This window comes from Cryptomeria japonica, chromosome 6, assembly GCF_030272615.1.
Source record: "Cryptomeria japonica chromosome 6, Sugi_1.0, whole genome shotgun sequence".
Taxonomy (NCBI): domain Eukaryota; kingdom Viridiplantae; phylum Streptophyta; class Pinopsida; order Cupressales; family Cupressaceae; genus Cryptomeria; species Cryptomeria japonica.
Window position 1 is genome coordinate 376,741,978 of NC_081410.1, and position 23,083 is coordinate 376,765,060.

Consider the following 23,083-nt stretch of genomic DNA (forward strand, 5'->3'; position numbering starts at 1 on the left):
AGCCGATAAAGGAGACGGTAAATAGGTCGAAGTTGAAGATTTACCACCACAGGCAGCAGCAGAATGATCCAGTTCGTCCGGAGGCAGGGCCCAGTCGGACAAATTGAAAAGGTAATTATTTGATTTTTTTAGTTGGAAAAACAAGAGAAAAAAAGAAGTAATAAATAACATATCGTACGGTGAAAAATTCGTACACCGTACAGCTGAGGAGCATTAAATAGGCCATACGGAATTCATTTGCACAAACTGTACATTGGCAGTCCATACAAGGGTGACAAAAGAGCAAAAACCATACGGACATGATTGGAGAATTGCCAGTCACAACATCCGTACGTCTCAAGGACATCATACGGTTGAGGAAGGACTGAGGGTTGTACGGCATGGAAATCCGTACAAGTTGAAATCCGTACAGTTGCAAAGCATACGAATTCGTACGATCGTAGAGGGAGAGGGAGACTTCCATATGACAGTTGCAGAGTAGAGGAGTCTGTACCATTACAAAGGAAAAATAAGACTGTTGTATGGCACAACAAAACACAAAGAATTTCTTACATTTGGCAGGATGAGTACGATGAGGAATCCGTACGATTGCAGAGTAGGAGGGGTTGTATGGTGAAACAAAGAAATCCGTACACCATAATCAGTGCAAGACAAATAGATAGCATCCATACGGCAAACAAGAAATCCGTAAGAAGCATGGAAGATAGGTAAGAAATCCGTACACTAGCAGAATCCGTACAGCATAGAGAACGGCTACAATAAAACGATATCGTACGGTCGAAGGAAGGGCTATGTAGGATGAAGTAAGCCGTACACCATAAGGAAGGCGATTTCGTATAAACAAAAGGAAGAAGACCGTACAACGTGTTGTACAAGCTAAATCATAACGGAATTTCAAAAGTTTATTAGTGTTGGTGCCAACAGTTAAATCATTCAAATGGGATTAGGAAAACAGAAATTAGGAAAGCTAGACTGGAGAAAACGGTTACAGCAGTTAGACCAACCGTCACAATCAAGGAAAATGGCAGAGGGAAGCATGGTAGCCAAGGACAAGGGGAAGCGAGTGATGCAGTTGAGAGTAAAAATTGCAAGGTCAGCGGATACAGGAAAAGCCAAGAAGGCGGCAATGCCGGAGAAAATCACACCTGACACTATTACATTTGAAGGATTGCGCGGAAATGTGTGTAGGACCTAGTTACTGGAAACCCCGGATAATTATGCATTTAAAGAATCTCTCAGGAAGGCATGGGTACATTGGGCAATTCAAATGCCCATCTTCGCCATTAGAGATTTCGAATCATGTCTGCGGATGATGGTGGCTACATATGAAAGTGCGACCAAGGCATCTACTTTCTCGTGCCAGCAGAGCACTGTGACCGTCTCCTTTGCACCTGACGATTTTGCTAGGGTATTTGGCATCCCAAACGAGGGTAAGAAAATAGACAAGAATGCCACGAAGATGTCGCCAAAAAGGAAAGAACAACTGTTGCGGTTAATTTGCCGAAGTGATCTCTCGGACCAAGAATGGGCTTCGATCAAGGCACCCAAGGGCAGAGGGTTGAAGAAGTCCTACATCGTTCCAGGAGATTGGCACTGTCTGTTGGATGTTATGAAGAGTAGACTTACAGGAGCCAGCAGGGCATCCGACACGGCAGTACCCATGATTGCACTGATGAATGGTCTGAGCAACAGGACGATGTATAACTGGGCAACAATTATGTCCAACAGAATCCACGAATTCTTGATGCTGCGACACAAGGCTTTCTATATGTCGTTTCACGCCATACGGTTGTTCCTCAACGCTGCACGCACACAAGTGTCGCCAGAGAAGCATGTATGGAAACCTCAAGAGATGAGGGACCCTTCACAGCCATTCATTTTTTATTGGACCCACCTAGATACCATGGCAGGTAGCGGGGAAGCCCATTCTAGCAAGAAGCGATAGAGACCCCCACAGGTGGACACAAAACAAGAGACAGAGACAGTTGACGAGGACGTGAGGACGTAGACGAAGAAGCTGCAGAAGAGGCCTGTAGTAGTGCAGAGGAAGGGGACGACTCTGAGGACACTTCTTCTCAAAGCAACCAGAGTCATTATACATTCTGCCTTGCCAAGAAGGAAGTAGAGAAAGCCCCGAGTACGGAGGAGAGTAGTGGCCACGTAGTGTCTTTTGGGCACGTGACAAGAGGAATCCGTGGATTACTGGTAGGTGGAGTGTGACCTGCGAGAGTAGGCCAACTGGTGTATGCACCAATAGTATTGACTCGGGATGGAGGATTGACACCTCTCCAGACTTCGGGGGTGACGGTAGGAGCCATACCAACCGTACCCATCCTAGGATTTGGGCAGCTGAGACCCCAACCTTCAATGACTACACCTTCTAGGGTCGCCACAGCAGTTCCAACATTTCCCGCGGAGGACGTTCCAACAGTGTCATTGGTTCCCAACAAACCTCCTTGCATTGGATCTACCGTACGGAAGGAACCCGTACATACGGAGGTCTCGACAATAGAGGGTACGGTGACCAGAGATGATGATGCCACCATGGATGCGTGGTTGGGTCGCTATGAGATGCCTCCCATGACACCACTGGGACCCCTGCCTACCTCACCCCAACCACGTCCTTTTCCGCAGATTGTGGAGCTCGATGAGGGTAGTTCTCATCAGAAGGCCTGACAGCAGGAGTTGGCGATGGATTTCTTGCAGGACACCGTTGGGTTTGAGGAAGAGATGGCAGAGATGCAGCAGAAACGGGCCACTACGGAGAGCCAGCCGGAGGGCATAGAGGTATTTTTGGCAGAGATGGGAGCCAGTGGGCGGAGGATGGCAGCAGAGGTTGAGGCGGGCACATGGAGATTGGCAACCTCTATTCAGGAGCGGACCGTCGGGCAGTCTGTTGTTGAGGGACTTGTCGCCTTTGCCACCAGCAGGTGTGCTAAGGAGTTTGGGCGATGTTTTGAGGCTAGGGGTTGGCCTACTGTGGAAACTTCTGAGATGTTGGCAGATTGGAGGCGTGAGGAGACGGCTGAGGTTGGTGGAGTACACTTGCTGCTACAACGGGTAGAGAAAGCTTTCAGGGATGGGTACTCCCAACTCAGACATACCCAGCATGGTGCCTTGGCAGCAGAGACAGAGCGGGTGGCAGCCATCACAACTCGAGAGGAGTTAGCCACTCGCCTGCATACGATGGAGATGGAGTTGGCACAACAGAGAGCCTGAGCAACCAACCTAGAGGAGTTGGCTCGTGCCAGGACAGACTTGGCCCAAGAGACGACAGGTTGTGCAAATGAGGTAGCAGAACGGGCAGCCCTTGAGACCCGTCTCACATCTACTTTGGAGGTGTTGGACGGTAAACAGAAGGAGCTAATGGACGCAGTTTTTATGGTGAAACGATCCAGGGAGAGGCAATTGTTAGTTGAGCGAGATCTCCAGCATAGGACACAACAGGTTCACCAGTTGAGGGAGCAGTTGACAGCACCACCACCACCGGCCCCTTCTTCATCAGGGACGCCCTTTGTACACCCTCAACTTTGATTTTCATGTTTGGTCTTCATGTCATTTCCCATTTTGTTGTATGTTGTCAGGAGACGACCTTCGTTTTATAGGGGGGATGATGTTGTCGAGTAATTATATCATATTGTAATTAGAAGGCTATGGGTGTTAAGGGTCGGTGGTTACGTGACAGTTGTCGGCAGGTGGCACCGGACAACCTACACCGACACCTATATATATGTACTTGGTTTCCTATTTCAGTGTGAAGTTATTGTGGAACAAAGTGATGTTTTGAATGTACTGGCATTTGACATTAATGAATACATACATCTAAGTTCTTTTGTTTACTTGCATTGTTTTATGCTGTCATATTTACTAATTTCTGTACTGTTATGCACTATTGAAACACACACCCCTCGGGGGAAAACAAACCCAAGTGTTATTCTTTAGAAGACTATGGTATTCTGTCTCCATAGCTTTTTCCCACTCAAGAATGCCTTTAGACTCGGAATATGTCTGGGGCTCATGGATGCTATGGATGTTGGCCATAATTGCAAGGTTGACTGTATTCTACTGCTTTCTCTTGCGTCGAATGGATCTATACTCAAGCTCATCATCACGAAGATCTCCTATAGTCTTGGCCCACCATTTAGGCCTGAGGGTAGAAGTACCAACATCTGGCATTGGAGGAACAACATCCCCTGGAGTTTCCAGAACAAAGTCATCTAGATGCAAATCCTGTGACAAATCAAGTGGTGCTGAATCGGTAGATTCCTCATCTTCAAAGTCAGAATGCTTTGAAGCCCTCCCATCATGGGAACCAAGAGGAAGACAAACACCAACATTAGAAGTCTTCATAGACGGAGTCGCAAGACTAGGAGTAGTAGAGGTCATAAATGGACCAGTAGTCTCATCAACTACAACATCACGACTGAAAATGAGACAATCTATCTCCACATCAATCAACCTGTAGGCCTTGTGGTTGTCGTTGTAAACAATAAACATAAGTGTTTGGCTCTTTGAGTCCATCTTAGCACGTTTGGCTTCTGGAATCCATACATGAGCAGTAGAACCGAAGACTTTCAAATGGCCCACTTGGTGCAGGAGCACCTAGGCTACCATCAAGCCTCTATGAGGCAAATCTTGAATCTTTTGTGTTTTGAAGTATGAAAGTTGTAATAAGGTCTTGAAAGGCCATGTAAGATTTAATAAGTCCATATATGATGTAATAAGGTCATTGAGACTAATCGTTTGTATGTTGAGTCCTAATGGGGGCCATGTTGGCACATATTGACAAAATTGGCCTAATGTGGAAAATGTCTCAATAGGTCAAGTATGATGTTTGATGTTATGTAAGGATCTTATGGACCTATTTGGACCTATTTGTGTCATTGTTGAGTCATTGAAGTCATAGGTTGGGTCTAGGATTAAAGTTAGCCAAAGTTGTCAATAATGTCAAAAATTGCTCAATGCAACTTTTTGTGTTTAAAGGGGTGATTAGGTGTTGGTTAGTAATGAAAGATCAAATGTCGGTTATAACCATTAGGGAAGGCATGAAGACCATGAAATAAGCCTTTCCGCGGCCTGAGAAAAGGTTGATGTGTATTGGGGAAGAAGACAATCAATAAAAATTTCTTTGTTGTCTGCACTTTTCCTGATAACTCCCACGTAACAGTCTGTTCAAACTCATTATTCACCATTAAAATGCATTGATCCACCCCTGGAGTTGATTGTGCATTGAAGGAGGGTGAATCTAGTTTAATTTGTCTTTAGTGGCATTTGATTTCATTAAGAATTGGAAGAGAGATCTTATTTTTTGTAAAAACTGTTTAAACCCTGATCTAGGGTAACCCGAGAGGGAAAAATCATGAGTTCAAGGCCATTCCACGTTCAATAATGCTCTTTTCTGTGGTGGATGGTCTTGTTGTATTGTATTTTGTTTATTTTATTTTGCAGGGACTCCATGTTCATTTTGGCACATGCAAACCATGAGGAAAAGTCTGAAAATGCAGTCTCAGACTGCCAAAACTGAGAATGAAGGAGCTGTGTGGGGGTATAAGAATGCTAAATTTCGTTGCGAGAAGGCAAGACAAGGTTTAGTTGAGTGTGTAGAGGTATTCCACACATGCTCCAAGTGGTTAGGGGCCTGCCCATCCACAAAAGTGCAGATATAAGTGACTGTCCCTAAAAGAAGTACATGACTGTCATATCTTGACAGTGAAGTGAGACATTTTCTTCCAATAAAAGTATCAATTAAGTGTTGATGTAGGATTGGTGTGTATGTGAGGTATTTGGAAGGCTTAGAAGGTTCTTGTAATGGTTGAAGTGTTTGCAGGCCCCATGAAGTGAGGAGAATCCACATAGTTTGACTGTCCCCACGTTTGTGTGACTGTCCTAAAAACAGTCAGTCTGCAATAAACTTTGTTAAGACCTCTAGGGTGGATGGGAGGGGTAGGTTGGTGTTTGGACTAAGTAGAGGGGAGTCCTCAAGGGTGTTATGAAGTCCTTTGGAAGGGTGATTAGTTACTTGGCTTGAGAGTTGAGACAATGCACAATTGGTCGACCTATTGGGAATGGTTCTTGTGTGAATGGAACTTAGTGGGTTTAGGTGTGATTTGGTTGTTGGAAGTCCTTAATGTGGACTTGGGCAAGTTGTACAAACCTAGTCCAAGATATATCAATGGTTTGAAGAGATGTTAAGAAGCATGAGTGTGAGTTTGATGTATTGTACCTTGTGAGTACTAATAACCTCGTGAGGGGTCCTGTGAGGTTTTAGGGAGTTACCACCTTATTATGTAGGTGAGTTGGGAGAAAGATCTCCCCTATTGATTGAGTTCCTTGGATGCTCTGCATCACCACTTTAGGATTGCATCCTGACCATGCTTCTTCAGGACTCACTTCTTGACGACATGTGTAGGTGACCGATTCAAGAGATAGACTACAGTGTAAACTGCTTCAGCCCAATATTTCTTAGGAACATTTCTATTCTCTATCATAGAACGAGCCATTTCAGTAATGGTGCGATTCCTACGCTCAACGACACCATTCTGCTGAGGGGTGTATGGTGTGGTGAGTTGGCACTTAATGCCATGTGTAGCACAAAATGTAGAGAAGGCATTGGAACAAAACTCCCCCCCATTATCTAACCTTAGAGTGACAATCTAAGAATGGGATTCTTTCTCAACTAAGGCCTTAAACTGCTGAAATGTACTGAACACATTTGATTTATTTTTCAAAAAATACACCCACATTTTACGACTAAAATTGTCAACAAATAACAAGAAGTACCTGCAACCAGTAGCAAATGGAGTGTTCATCGGCCCACATACATCAGCGTGAACCAACTAAAGGACCTTGGAGGCTCGCCAAGAATCACCATCCAAGAATGGTGTCCAATGCTGCTTCCCAGCTTGACAGGCTGCACAAACTCCATGATTTTGAGGTTGGTTGTCAGATAGACCAGCAACCAAACCCTCCTGATATAACTAAGAGAGATAGTGCACATTTAAGTGCCCATAACGCTGATGCCAAAGTGTTCTAATGGATGTACTCCGAGCAACCAAAGCGTGCTCTTGAGAATCGTCGAAATCAACAAGTCTATACAAACCATGATCCTCAAGTCCCATAGCAATTGTAGTATGAGTCTCTCTATCAACAATGTTGCAGATGGATGAACTGAAGACAACATCTAATTGAGGAGAATGCCTCATGATCTGACTGACGGAGAGGAGATTATGTTTCATGCTTTGAAAATAGTAGACATCAAAAAAAATTAAATTTCTACCTCCTGAGTGAATCTGGACAGTGCCCTTACCAGCAACTGTGTACTCTTCTCCTCCGAAGATTACTGAATCCAAGAATGATTCAAATTTTGTGAGCCAATCCCAACAATGAGTAAAATGCCGCGAAGCTCCTAAATCAATATACCAGGCAGAAGAGTGTATTGGATTTGTTGTTCTCTTGGCCATAAAAGCATAGAAAACAGATTCTTTCTGCTCAAAGTGTTTGGCGACATTTGCTTTATGTTGAGACCCTCCCGGCTTCTTTTGTTCAGAAGCCAAACGAATTCGACACTCGGCCTTCATGTGACCATACTTATGACAATAATTGCACTGAACGTTCTTCTTCTTCTTGTTGTCCTGAGAGGAACCAGTGCCTTTTGACTAAGAAGATTGAGTCATCCCTTTGTTCTTCGCAGAAGATTTGGCAGAGAACGCTTGCTCGGTGGAGGTGGAACTGGTACTACTTCCAAACTGCTAGCGCCACCAATCTTGCTATAAAAGCTTGTTACAAAGATTGGTAAACTTCAAATCAACATCAGTGGAAGTGATATTGAGCGTTTCAATGAAATGCTCATAAGATTTGGGCAAACATTTTAGTGTGATGATGACCATGTCCTCTTCTTCCATTGTGCGACCAATCGCCTCAAGTTGGTCACGGATGTCCTTGATCTTGGTCAAGTAATCCTGCAAAGGTGTCCTCTTGTCCATCATAATCGAAAAGAGCATGTTCTTCAGAAAGAATGCTCAGCTCTTGTTAGAGGTTTCATGAAGACTATTTAGATGATCCCACATCTCCTTCGTTGTTTTGTTGGACGATACCTGAGGTAGTTGCTCATCGGTGACAAAGAGTTTAATGAGCATGACAGCTTCGTGGTTGCGCTCATCCCATTTGTCCTGATCTTTTCCAGCAATGGTTGGACGTTGAGACATGCCTAGAACAACTGCATCAAGACATCGGTACTCAAAAATTGTTAACATATGCCGCTTCCAGGTGTTGTAGTTCTGGCCGTTAAGTTTCTGGATGCTTTCGAGCATTATATTCGTTAAAGATGCAATCACGTAGCCCGAGGTCGTACTGGTGGAGGCACGAATTCCAAGAGACGAAAATTGGCAAATGAAAACAGAAGGTTTGTTTGAAAAAAATCTGAAATTCGGATTCTAGGGTGGAAACTAAAACCCTAGCACGGTTTTCGAGGCAAGACATTTCTGGAAGACCCAGAAAAATTCGACGAAGACCCAGAAGAGCACTCGAAAAACCCACAAGGAATCCGTAATCAAAATTACTTTTCGACTGAAGGGTCAAATCTACAGGCTAAAAAACCAAGGCACAAAAAACGATGCACCCAGAAAAATCCAACAGCAACCCAATTCAGATTTCGAAAAACCCACAAAGATTATGCAACTGAAAAAAAAAATTCGACTTGAAACAAAGGATGAAACCCTAACTGAAAAAAAAAATTCGACTTGAAACAAAGGATCAAGGAGGTTAGGATGGAGAATGTTATCCAAATTAACTAATGACACAGCAACTTATGTAGCCACAAGAATATTTAATTAGATAAGGCATCCACCATTTATCAAAGTCCTTGTGTTGCCACTTGCTTAGATTTAATGCTTAGGAACATTGGGAAGATTTGGTTTAAGACAAATTACCAAATTTATCTACAACCAAACTTGGGTCTTTAGTTTGATGAGAGCACACAAAGGCCATTTGCATAACAATGGTAGCTACAAAAAAAACGCATTTGGCACATTGACTGTAGATAGACAAACCAACTTAATTAGCCAATACATTTCTCGGTGTGTACTACCGGAGCCCAAAATTCTACTTTCCTGATACATTTAAAGCTAATGAGGAGATCATGGCACACTTTACTCCATACACAAAGAAAATGGCAACAACCAAGGACATTAAAGATAAACTTCTAGATGAGTTGAAGATCTACATACAAGGGTGTAGAAAGGAGACTCTCTTCTTCACCTCAAACCATTTGAAAAGGGGAAAACCAAGAGCTGGGTTAAAAAAGTCAATCCTCAAATTGTTATCTTAATACCAGAAACTTGGAAGTTGTATGTTTTGAACTTGTACTTAACAATCTATTTTTTTTAAATGTTTTATTTGTAGAGTTGTGAGATATTTTATATTTATGTTGTTGGCTCACCAGATCCTCAAAGGATAACTATTTGTGGTTTGTCCTAGCCTTGTTGTACTTTTGAGTGTGAGCACAATTGGAGCCTATTAAAAGCATTCACACCAAGAAGAGAAACAAGTTGACACCTCAACTCCATTGTCTTTGTCCAATAAAACCTATCTCAAAACCAAAAAGGTGGAAGATGCTCACGATTTCCTCACCTTAGATGACATTGATCCATTTGCTGATTGGACTACGAAGCAGCAGTTACCATGCTCACTAAAGAAGAGATCGCTGAATTGGGGAGAGATGCAGCAATGGTGGAGGTATTGGAGGAAGAAATAATTAAGGTATCATCCACTCCTCATGAATTTTCCAATTTGCCTTCTAGCTCGAAACTCAAAAGTAGTAGTACTAGGTGAGGGAAGAAGAGAATGTAGATCGTATTCCACTATTTTTTGAAATATGTTAATAGTAATAAAAAGATTATTTAACATTTTACTATTTGACTTTGAAACTTCAAAATTTCAATATTTGAGCATTTGAGGATATAATGACCTATAGTCTTTGAATGATGACAAATTGATAATCGAAATAGAATTGTGATCTCTAAATGGATTATTTTTTATTAAATTTGTTTAATTATGTTTTTTTTCTTTTGCCAAGTTTTGCCAAGTCACAAGTCCAACAAGATTTTGGGTTGTCCAATCTGAGTTTTCCAACTATGGTCCTCACTAATTGGCTTAAGCTCTCCCCAATACTCCTTGATATTTAGGTAGTTTGCTCTCAAGGACTCTATGATCTACACGTCGTTAAACAAAGTGGAAACAATGCTATTGCTACAGCTAAGGTGTCAAGCCTTGATTCCTATGGAATCAAGAGTGCAAGTATAGGGTACAGGGTAATCTCAAGACCAACAAGGTTTTTAAATCCAAATACGACCCCAAAAATTAAACATTCTTAAGTAAATTACTACTAGTTGCGAAGGACGTAGTGTCTAGGGTTTCCAACAAAAAAATTGAAATCAGTCCATGATATCAAATTTGAATTTTTGGGTAGGTTCAGCAAAAGATTTGGTAGAATGAGCATAAGTCGTATTAAGAGATTTCTAGAAAAATTGTTGGGCTTGGTCTATGCCATTGAAGGTCCCATCAAAATTTGCTTGACCCATAAAATTTTGGGGGTCAAAAATACATCTTGAATGCATACAATAAAAAAGCATTATTTTATCAAGCTCATATTTATTCTTTCTTAACAATCATTGAATCTAGCAATATTCTAATAATCAGAAATCTTTATTGAATCATGTATGATATTAGAAATCTTATTCATCTGCATTTAAATCTGCCATGCTTCTGAACCAAAAGATTGATGAAGTAACAACCACTAAATAGCTATACAATCTTTCCATGACATAAATAAACATGCCATTACTAATGGTTGATAACCATGAATTTTGACTACATAAATGCATATGATCCTCGATAAAACTCATAATTTAAAGGTGGTTGTCCTCATTTTTGGATTTTCAAAAATGTGACAACCCCTACAAATTATTGATCAAAATGTGTCATTTTTGTCTCCAAGGCATGTTTTACGAGGTGCAAAACTCACATTTGTTAGTACCAAATCATTGGGAGGTGTCTTTGCCATCATTGTCAAGTTTTGGTGAGTTTTGGTCTTCATTTTCCTAGGTTTTTGTTGAACTTTGGGTTTCAGAAAAGTCACTGCAAGTTGAAGATTTTACTCTTAAGGCATGCTTCCCAAGGCAAAAAATTGCTTCTTGAAGAACTGGACTGATCTTCGATCTATCCTCGATTCACATTTCAAATTTCATCGCGTTTCGAGTTTGTTTGCTATGTCTTTCCTTCAATTTCGGGTTTTTTCTTCCTGATTGCAGGTGGGAAATTTTCCTTCTATTGCAGGTTAGGAGTTTTCTTCTGTTTTTGTGTTGTAGGGAAATTTTAAAACAATTACAAGTGCACTTTATTTAAAACTTGTAACTTGTAACTTACTTTTTATTTCCCCCTTGTTTTTTATGTCTTTTAAGTTGTTGTAGGAGCTTTTTGGACAAATTACAAGCGAATTTAAAATTATGAGTTTAATGAGAACTTGTAAGTTCTCATAAAAGTTCCTACTTTATGTCTTAAACTTGTAATAGAGATTGTGTTTTCCTATTACAAGTCTTTATGTGACTTTATGTTTGTTTTTTTAAGTTCTAATGGGGATTTTATTTCCCTATTACAAGTTTTTATGTTTTATTGTTGAAAGTTGTAATAGGGATTTTATTTCCCTATTATAAGTCTTTTTGTTCTTTCTTTTTGTGTTTTTCTCTCCTAGAAACCCGAATTTGCACAAATGAAGGGAAAAGTAAGTCATTTTAAACTTGTAAAACGGTTTTTAGAACCCAATTGCATCTTTGTGAGCTGTGTTTTTTGCTTGTAGTCGGATTTAAGAATCCCAACCTGCATTTTTCTCTCCAAGAAATGCATTTTTCTTGGCTCATTGTTTGAATCCGATTTGCAAGGGAGTGGGATGTTGAATACCAAGAGGCGTGGGAAATATTTACTCCTCCATTTGCTGGTTCAAAGCTCCGCATTGAGCCACGTTTTTGCCTCTCCATTCAACGTGGAGTGTTAGCCGTTTTTGGTGCCACGAGTTTCTTGCAAATCCTTTTTTCTTGATGCTTGGGATATCAACGTGGTTGCATTCTTTATCTATTTATTGATCATTTCAGTTCATCCCCAAGCTCATTTGTCTTTGCTTAGGGCATTTTGATCAAGCAAGATATGTATTTTCAGTTTTGTTCTTGCTTTCTTTTGTTGTTTTTAATTCCTTGATTGATCATGCTTTGTAAATATTTTGTTCTTGTTTGAATTCGGATTTTAGAATGTTTTTCCTAATTGATAAGTCATTTGCAATGCAAGTTGTGAATGTGTTTGATTTTCCCCTTTTCATTTTTCCCTATTTACTTGCAATCAGGATTTTAAAACCCAATTACAAGTGCAAGTTGTATTGTCCTCTTACTTGCAGACAACCTTCTAGAACCCGAAATTGGTCCAAAATGCACTCAAAAACACTTGAAAATGAGTCTCTAAGGTCCAATTACAAATGCAAACTTGTAGTTGCCCATTACACATATGAAGTTGCATGTTTGTTCTCCATATTTGCAAGTCAATGCTCTTGTTTTTCCACACATGTAATGCAGTTTCCAGAACCCGAAATTCACTTGTGAGCCCATTTTTGCATCAATTTATCCCTTCCTATGACAATTTTGTTTGCACACATGACCTACCAAATCAATAAATTAAGGCATGGGCCTTATTTTGCAAGCAGATTTCAAGATTGGAGGATGATACAAAGAAGAGATACAACAACAATTCATGGATGCAAATTATAGAATGCTTTCAAGACAGAGATGGTCATGACATGAAAAGAGGAAGGCAGCCCTTTCCCTCCTGAATGAATGGTACTACCCCAAGCAAGAAAATAAGATTGAAGTTCGTTGGCAAAAGACATAAAGACTATTAAGGGTGCAAGTTCTTGTTCCGATTCGAGATGCCTTCACCGATCCAGAATACTTCAAGTTCTAACATCTTGTAGCAGAATGAAGATCATCATAGACAAAGGATGGTGCAATTAAAGTTGTGTCTCCGGACACAGAATAATTTCAATTATGCATTTGTAATTTTGTTTTGACAAGTTACATGTAAAAAAAACAACTTTGCAATTGCAAGTTAACTCATCACTTAAACTTTTGTAATTACATGTAAAGCAACTACAAGTTGAGTTCAATTAGGACTGTAGTTGGAATAGGTCATGGCGGTTGAGAGAATTTCTCAAGTTAGTTAGGATCCTCCCACCTTTTTCTCAAGGTTCCTCTCCTATAAATACTTGAGGGGGTCTATTGTAATTTTTATCTTTTGGCAATGCAACAAAATTTTGTCAATTTGTATGTGCACTCTAAGACTTTGAGCTTAGATATAAATCAAATTGCTTTCAATAAAGAGGCAAGTTGTGTTGAGACTTTGTGCCAAGAAATTTGTTATGTGACGACATTTTCTGAAGTTGATCGTGATCTTTGTTCTATTGTTCAAGAGGGATTTAAATGCAATCTTGCAGACTTTGAGTTGCTTATTGTGTTTGGAGTTTTAAATTGGTTTTAAGATTTGATACTACAGACTTTGAGTTGTTTGTCACGTTTGAAGCCAGCGTAGAAAGCTCAAGCAAAGGGGGTAACTTGCAGACTTTCTGCTGTTTTTATTTTCTATGTTTGTGCATAAGAGGTGCATCATGTAGTTAGACTTTGAGCTGCTACATATTGTGCTTGGTTAGAAGGATGTCATCTAAAAAGGTTGATAGGAGAATAGATAGTTGAATACTTTGAGCTTTCTTTTTGTTTTCTCGTCCCAGGGAAGTGGCGGAGATCTTTGTGCTTTCATGGAAACTTTGCTTCCCTTTATGTTCCAAAAATCCTACAAAAAAGTCTCATTTCTGTATTTGTTGTTGTTATTTATTTCCAATTGCTATTACTTTTCTGTGAAAAGAAAAGAGTATAGTTTTTCTTGAAAGAAGAAGAAAGACTGTTGTCTCACCCATATTAGATTAGTTTAGTTTGTAGCTAGGGGGAGCCTTCCCTAAATTAGGAGAGTACCATACTCACACACTATGGCTGAAACAACAATTTTGCACATCCCCCAGGTGTACAAAATTTTCAACCAACAAAGGTCATGGCATTTTCTTTCTTTTGTTGTTATTCCAAAAATGATAAAGAAGCTGCCACAAAAATAAAACCCGTTTCTTCTGTTTTCTATTGAGGACATTGAGACGGAAAGTTCTAGGTTACTCCTACAGTATGTTGAGTTCATCTAAAAGGCCATAAATGCCTAATGGATCCAAAAAAATTCAAGGTTATGATTAGACTGCAATTATTGTGTGATTAAAGCATTTATTTATTTTACCATTGTAAAATGAAACATCATGTAAATTCACTATCACTCTCTGAGTCTATATGACAGTAAAATAAAGAGGACTGAAAGAGTAGGAACCTGTCTAATCTGTCTGTACCAGCTAAGAGTAAAACCTTGGCTACTGGACTGGAAAGAAACATTTCAGATAAACCTTCATACCTGGAAAGAAACATCCACACCACATTTATCATTTGATTTGATTGATAAATAAAATCTAAGAACTGCTCTCACACTGAGAAGTGATGGACTCAAGCATATTTCATTAATATTTAAATAACATAAGAATTAGTGCCCCGTCTTCTTCTATCTAAATTTAAGAAACATTGTTGTCTCTCTCTGAATTTAAATGAGGGCTTGTAGAAAACAGTCAAGGTGTTCAATATGCAAAGTACACCTATGTGCAATTTAAATCATCAATCATGCTAAAAGGAATAGACAAAACGGACAAAATCCTACAGTCTCTAGGATATCCTGTTAAACTTTCAAGAAGTTGGAAAAGAAATTAGAAAATAATTTTGTACATCATCTAAAACTTTTAAGTCCAGTTTGTAAAAGGAAATTACTAGGCTGGAAAATTATTTTAGCAATATAAGATGTGAAATAGTTTGAAATTCATTGACAATGGCAATACCAGCCTTTCCAATGATGTTCTGTTTTCTCAAGAGGTGTGCGCCATACATAACTGCAAAGCGGAAAAGATGAAGTCAAAGCTATGAGCATTATATATAGGGTAACAGAATCAAGCAAAATCTTTATTCATAACGGGATCAAAATTGTCTAAAAATCTAAATAAATCAAGTTCAGATCCATTCCCTAGCATTAACATACAATCCCCAAAAAAACTGGTAAGTAATTGTACTAAATTACAAAGTTTGAACTAATTATAATGATCTTAATCCTTTAGAAATAAAAAAAGATAATATAAGATTACCATTGCCTCTCATCATCAAATTTTAGTGTTGAAGGAACTGATACACGAGCAGATTCAGGATTTCTTAGCTGACCCCCTTTAATGCTCCATTCAATCTAGCAGCACAGTCAGCATCAGACCAGAATGCAACAAATAGTCAAGTTTCAATATAACCAACAAAAAACTTAAAAACTGGTATGGCTAAATCCATTTCGACAATAATAAATAGAATGCTTAGTTATCAACTTATACATAAAATAACACATATTGTTACCTAAGAATACTTTAAAAAGAGTGAAAAATGACTGTCTTGTAGTATGAACTACCATGTAGCAATTAGTGACAGCAAAGCAAGTTTGCTCAACAAGACAGCATATGGCCATATGAAATACACATCTGTTGTTAAAACTTAATGGTATCACGTAATTCTTGATGTTCAATTCTACCTTTATTCATATACATATTTACTCTTTTTTATAAGCATTTATAAACAACACTCCACTACGAAGATGTCAATAGATTTTAAAATTTACAGCCGATGGTGCGAATATAAGTACAAAGGAAAAAATATTAAGCAATAAACAAACTATCCTCAATTCCAAGGAGACATCTCATCTCAAAGAATTGTTGATCAAATGAATGTATAGCACATTCCTAGTTAAGCTAGAAATTTGATTTCTATAGGCAGAATGAATGATGCACGTCTGCAGGTCGTCTTTAGCAAATATGGATGTAAAATTGTTATAGGTTATCATTTTGTTCAAGACATGGACAAAAAGAATTTAATTGAGAAGTTGGACGCTTCAATGAATGTTGCAAAATCATTGGAAAAGATAAAGAGGCAAAGAAGTATAAATGGTGTAGATTGTCTATGGGAATTTCTACCCCTAGCAATTATATTAAACTTGATTGTGTTTGCCCATTATTCAATGTAGACAATAAGTGGAAAATTGTTAGGAATGTGTTGTACATTTTGCATGTTTTACACCACTAATGGATTGTACCAAAGAAGCAATAGTCTGCAAAAAGATCGCGATTATACCCGATTAATCTTGAATCCTGGAGCCAGTCGATTTATTACCCGAAAAAATCTCAATTCACAAAAAAATCTTTGACCAATCGTTGACCCAATTTTTAACGATTTTTCGCATTTAAATCACGTTAAAATCATGTTAAAACCCCAAAAAGGGGCAAAAAAAGTGAAAGAATCATTGTGAAATCTCTCAAAACCCTAGAAAAACTCATAAAATTATTGAATTGCTCAGAAATAAGGCCAATCTGAGACGGAATCAAAGTCAATGTGGAATCAACATTGAAACAGTTTGTTATTTTGTGCCTTAGTATGGTACTTTGAAGTTCGGATAATGGATTGTTTGCTGATGCTTCTATATAATTCACATTTAGAATAAATGCAATAGGTCGAGCACAAGAATAATTGCAGTTTACCAGAAGTTGAAAAAAAAAATGTGCATCCCAACAAAATCTGCCAGCATTGAGAATAATTCTTTAAGCATACAACTATATTTCAGAGGGCAGGAAGTAACATACAGCTTTCTCAATTGACGAAAAATGTAATGGCCTGTTGGAAAGAATTTTCTGCATATGAACTAAAGATGCCATTGCCGTTCCCTGAAAGTAGTTAAAAAAAACAGTAAGTTTTACCTTCAAACTATCTCCACATAGAATTCCATGAACTTCATGCTCACATTATATACACTCCATCTATTTAGATAAAGTCTTCCATATGAACAGCAATCACATTGTGTAACTTCAAACTCTTTGGATAGAACCTCAAACAGCAAGTGGATGGGTAAGTGGGACATTAAATTGCATGAATACCCTAACACAAATGAAGAGAAAAAGAAATTCATATTAGAAAAATTAGGGACTGCCATGTGGTGGAAAAATTTATCTGAGGGTCACAATCCAAGAAAAAGCTAGACTTTTAGTGGTGCAGCTAAGAACTGGTTTACACCATCTTAGGTGTAAGACAGACAAACGGATGGTCCAAAAAAAAGAGTGGAATGAAAGATCTGCATTTCTGCAATAGAGGGGAGGTTGAAACAGAATGGCACTTTATTATTGGTTTTACTTCTTATGAAGACATCTGTATACAATATAAAAATGATTTGTAGGTTGGTAGTCTAAATGAGCTATTTGAGGAGGTGAGACTTCACAAAGCTGCTGGCTTCTTGATTAAGATTCACAATACAAGAATCGATATCGAAAAAGAACTTGAAAATTGATAGGGGTTTTGACTCTTGGTCCCTTAGACTGCTGGTCTCGTGGACGTTATTGAAATTCCTTCAATCAATTCAATTCTCTTAAAGACCAAATAAAATAAAACAGGTGTGGAGAAAACAGACCTCAACAACATCTACAACCACCAGCCCCACCAAACTTGAAAGTACTTGCTTCCTTGCTAGGTGCACTGCAATTGAACCTCCCATACTGTAAATAACAAAGACAGCTCCACTTTTCATCACAAAAATGGTGGCAATCACACTATTTGCAGTAAGAAAAAAATACAACAAATTACAAGAAAAAAACACAATAAAATATTAGATTTGTAAATGTGGTAAAGCAGATTAAACACAGGGACACATCACCAGCCCTTTGTCCCCAAGAGGACATGGGTACGCAGTGAAGTTGTCCCCTTTAAACCAAACAAATTAAGGACATCCATTGCACCCTCTCTCAAGGATCCCACCTAAAGAAAAAAATAAGGAATAGACAGGATATTAGTTGTGAGTCTTGTGACTGTTTATAGACTGAAGAAGGATTTTAAATTTTTACTTCAGTGATCTTTCAGTCACTCAACTCCGATTTGTTTTTCTTTATCATATCTGCCTGGTAATGTAAAAAAGCAAACTAAAAATTATGAATACATTCTTTAGAATCGGACATGATTAGATGGAACTCATTTTCCTTTTGTAGATGGAAGAAAATTAGGAAAATCAAGTACAAAATTATTCCTTTTCCCAACAACATTCTTCCATTTCTCATCTAAGTTGCTGGTTCGGGTCCAGGTGCAGGTTCAGGGTTCAGGCACAACAGTTTGCCAAAAAAAAATAAACTGGGTTTCATAGGGCAGTACAAAATATATATAAATTATTAAAAGTATAAAAAATAACCATAATTTGCACAAAATCTGTAAAATTAAATAGAAAACACAGCTAATGATTGATTATTCAATGTAAAATAATATAGATAAACCAAAACAGTTTTATCTTCAAAATACAGCAATATTAAGTGGTCAAATCTGCTATTGCAGATGGAAACTCAATATAAACCATCATATTGCTTTTCATGGAAAGCATGCAAGTGTAGTTAGATTTGATCAAGGTAAGCTGGTTTTGAAGGGACCATAAACCCTGTACATCAAAAGTTACAGCAACAAAACAACAAAACCGGCTGCACTGCAACATGAACCAGCATCAAAGGAGCAACAGGCCCAAACCTCAGAATAACAAACTAAAGAGACAGAGCCACAACTGACAACTGTATGGAATAAAAAGTCCACAAGTATCCATAGATCAAAAGGAACCGAAAAAAAATGCAGGCCTATTACAGCTGTTGCTGGGCCTCAACTGCCTCCAACTCTTCACACATAAATTGAACTTCCTTGGCACTTATCCTGTCCTTCCCTTTTCTTGCTTTACTTATGTTACACCTGGTTCAATACCTGAACACTTTTGGCTACTCAAAAACCTCACATTAGTTTTTCCTTTTGCAATTTGAAGCTTTTTGTCTAAATTTTTCAACCTATCAATACTAGAATCAATAGAGGCTTTACTAGTGTCAGCCACCTTTTTCTATCTATCCTTAATGTCCTTTATGCCCTCCTCCAACTTCTGAGTTTTAACATCTTGTTTTGATTTCCAATTTTCAACAGATTGATTTTTTACATAGCTTCCCAATGTTTCAGAATCAACTTATCTTCTTTCTCAAGTACAAGAAACTTGGCCATTCTAAAATTTAGCTTGTGAATTTCCATTAAAAACATGTGGAAAGTAGATGATGATTTTTGGTTTCCTCGACTAATTATGAGGATGGTTCTACAATCTGGTTAATACCCCTGATTACACCTTCCCAAGACTCTTCATCACACAAGCAAACCTGATTCTCCTCCTGGGCATGGGGGCAACAATTGGAGATTCTAGGGAATTTGGCTCCTCAAACTAGCTCTTCCCTGTAATATCCCCACAAAAAAAATTTGAAATTCTGCAGTTTACAACACAACAAAAACCCATTAGGGTTAGCAATGAAAATACAATAATTCTGAAAAATGCAACCCTTCCACTTTCTGATCACCAAGTGCCCAATCTGGGAAGGTGAGAGCATACAGTGTTGAGGGGATAGTTAGCTGCAAATACTGAAAATTATTACAAACTTGGGCGGCAAGCCAACCCCTTCCGCTTATATAGCGGGTGATGGAAGTTCTGAAACTTCCTGGTGGTAAACCAACCAGGAACAACCCAAAAAACTGAAGCAACAATCACTCTACCGCTTATGCAACGAGAGGACTAGAAATGAAAATTACTATCAACTCCACCGCTTATTCAGCGGGAGGACAACATTACAAACAGAGAAAGGCGGCATGGCCAGCCTCTTCCACTTATGCAGTGGGAAATACAAGTAAATTGCAGCAAAGGGATTGATCAGAACTACTGAAACAATCTTACAATAATGAAATCGGCAACGACTGTCAGAACAAGAGAATTATCAACTCTAATAGAAAGAAAGTTCTACAAGAGATTACAATGGAAAACACTGAACTTGCAAGCCAATCACAAACTTAATCAAAACTGAAATGAAACTAACAGCAACACCAAAATGAACCAGCAACAATGAAATGCACACAACTCACTCAAAACTCTACCTAACAACTCCAAACTGGCGGCAAATAATTCTAGAGGATAGGTGATTAGACCCCCAACTCAACAACCCCATCGAATCACCACTGAAAAATGTTGCACGCTGCCCTAGGGTTGGCTGGAAATGTACGGCCAATAGAGAAGTTCGATCAGCAAGATAAAAATGCACACCAAACCAAATAACACGAGCCTCTAGATGATGAATCGCCAAGCAGAGAGGCTTCCAACGAGCTATCACCGAAAACAAACAGTCACTTGAGCAAAAAGATATGACTGAAAATCACTTACATCCACTCCAAAAACCAGCAAATTGGAAACACACCCAACACACCAAACTGAAAATCTCTCAATCTTCTTCGATCAGCACAATCTATCTCTCTAGATGAAAGATAGTCACAAATAATCAGCTAGGTATTGTCTTTCAAGTACAAAATTGATGGTTGCTAGGAAACTCTCAACTTCAAAGCTCAATTCTGGCACCATTCCGGCAGCATAACATTATCATTCAACAAGCATAAACCAAATGAGAGCTCAACACTCTTATTTATAGATTTCAGAGGCCCAAATTCAAATTCACATGGTGCCCAAATTCACCTTTTTTCCACTTGCATTTCATTTCATGACCCCCCAAGGCTTGGCGTCCCCTCTTCAACCCTCCTAGTCGAACTTTTCCAAGGTCAACAAGTTAAAACATAAAAACATCATAAAGCATGTAATATTTTTCCTTTCCTGGCACTACCTGACTTAGGAAATAAAATGAGACTCAAGATAAAAAACATATATTTTCCTTCCTAAGTCGTTCCTCCACAAAAATAAAATATTAAAACCTTAGGCTAAGGTAATAATATATAATAAAACCACTTTTAATTCAACTAATTAATGCCAAATTGAGCCGGAAACTGAAGCACTGAAACCATCAAAACTGAACTAGGTTGGAGCTCTACACTGAACTACTAAGAATAGCACTGCTAAAGTCCTGAAAACAACTCCAAAAAGATTGCTCTTCGAACCCTGTGGATGAGCTCAGAAAACCCAGAAACCCTAACGGCTGCCATCAACTTACTAAAAATAGTAAGTTCTGAAAAACTTCCCCAAACAAAATGCATGTCACACCTTTGCAAAGCTCTCGAAAAAACCCAGAAGGAATCTACAATCTGAATTGTAGAATTCCAACTAGTCCGTTGTCAAACAGCACACGCAGATCTCCACAAAAGTTGGAAACCCTAATTTTTGCTTCCAGTTAGCCTACGGGTCTCCAGAATAGGCTAATGGCCAACTAGACTTCTCATCACTGAGAAGGGGACATTACATTCATTTTAGCTTTTCCTTTTCTATTTATCAGAATTTTCCCCACACCGCCTTCGCCAATTTCTTTGACCATCTCATCCTTTGACTACTCATCAAAAGCCTAGTTGATATTGTCACCCTTGGAATCACTGCGTGTGAATCTATCATATTCACTTTCCTCCCCTGAAGAAGACTCAACTTGGAATTTATTTTATTTCTTGGAAGAAATGCCCTTCTTCATAGTGGGATTTGATTGTCTCCAAAAATTTAAGATAGGTAAAATTAACCTAGCATGCACTAGGTAAGACTCAGCCCCCTTTACAAAATTCCATAATAGCAACCTCTACATAGAATAAAAGGAAGGAGAGGGATATGGTGTAGTGAGATTGAAAATGGTTTAACAAGGCAAAGTGGTATGATAACAAAGTGGTAAACCAACCCTACAAAGTAATATGCTTCATAATTTCCATAGCCACCTCATTCCAAGGTTTCTTGATGAGCATAACTTGATTGGAAGCATTTGAAATGATCTTCAAGCACTCAATCTTGATACTGGTATCAACTACAATAACCTCCTCAAAGACTATCAAGTCCATTCCCAACTTCTTGACTTTCCTACTTTACCACTTTTTAGCAAATTCGACCACCATGGTTATGTCATAGCCATTTATCCACTCAAAAAATGAGGTGAGACTACAGAAAAATAATTGAATGATTTATTCATGACTATACAACATATATAAAGGAATTACAAGACAATGTTATAAAAAGAACGAACTGTTAAAATAAAGCTTCAACATGAAGCTAAAAAGCTTTAAATCTTTAAAAAAGCTAAAAAGCTAACTAGGTGTTCTAATAAAAGAAGCAATAGTTTAACTTAAAAGACTAAACGAACTAAAAAGCTAAATGACCATTAATAAAGAACTAAATATAACTGACTAAAATATAATTAAATATTCTCATACCATCCCTTAATGGTCATTCTATCTACTACACCAAGTTGCCCTCTAAATTTAACAAACTTTGGAGGGCTCAGAGACTTGGTGAGGATATTTGTAGTCTGATCTTCTGTTGGAATGTATTGCAATATCACTGATCCATCTTCAACATGCTTGCAGATGAAATGACAATGAAGTTCCACATGCTTGGTCCGCTCATGGAAGACTGGATTTTCGGCTAATTTCAGAACCCCTTGATTATCACAAAACAATGGAGTAGGCCCTAGTTGAGACATTTGCATGTTTGCAAGCATCCTATGTAGCCAAATTGCCTCACAAGCTGCCTTAACAGTTCCCCGATATTCTGCTTCAGTCATGGAAAGAGCTATTGCCTGCTGCTTCTTGCTGGTCCAGGTGACTGCACCTATGCCCAAGTTGAAAACATACCCAGAAGTTGACTTTCTATCATCAACACAACCTGCCCAATCTGAGTCTGTAAAACCAACCAGCCTAGAATCTTTGCTCTTGTTGTACGGAATGCCAAAATCAAGAGTGCCCTTCACATACCTTAGCACACGCTTCGTTGCAACCCAATGTTCAGCTTTTGGAGCTGAAATGAATCGAGAAATATAGCTCACAGCATCACTGATGTTAGGTTTAGTGGTGGTGAGATAGATGAGGCTGCCCACTAGTGA

The 23,083-nt window shown here is 38.7% G+C and overlaps 1 protein-coding gene across 1 annotated transcript in view; it reads right to left on the reverse strand.

Annotated features, from left to right (window-relative positions):
- Positions 1-23,083, reverse strand: part of LOC131072211 (uncharacterized) — a 135,231-nt gene that overhangs the window by 24,604 nt on the left and 87,544 nt on the right. The window contains exons 6-10 of the mRNA XM_058008299.2: positions 17,653-17,737; positions 16,835-16,915; positions 15,308-15,402; positions 15,008-15,058; positions 14,455-14,535 (exon numbers count right to left, since the gene is read on the reverse strand). Of these exons, the coding sequence (XP_057864282.2) occupies positions 14,455-14,535; positions 15,008-15,058; positions 15,308-15,402; positions 16,835-16,915; positions 17,653-17,737 (393 nt within the window). The remainder of the gene's footprint in view (positions 1-14,454; positions 14,536-15,007; positions 15,059-15,307; positions 15,403-16,834; positions 16,916-17,652; positions 17,738-23,083) is intronic.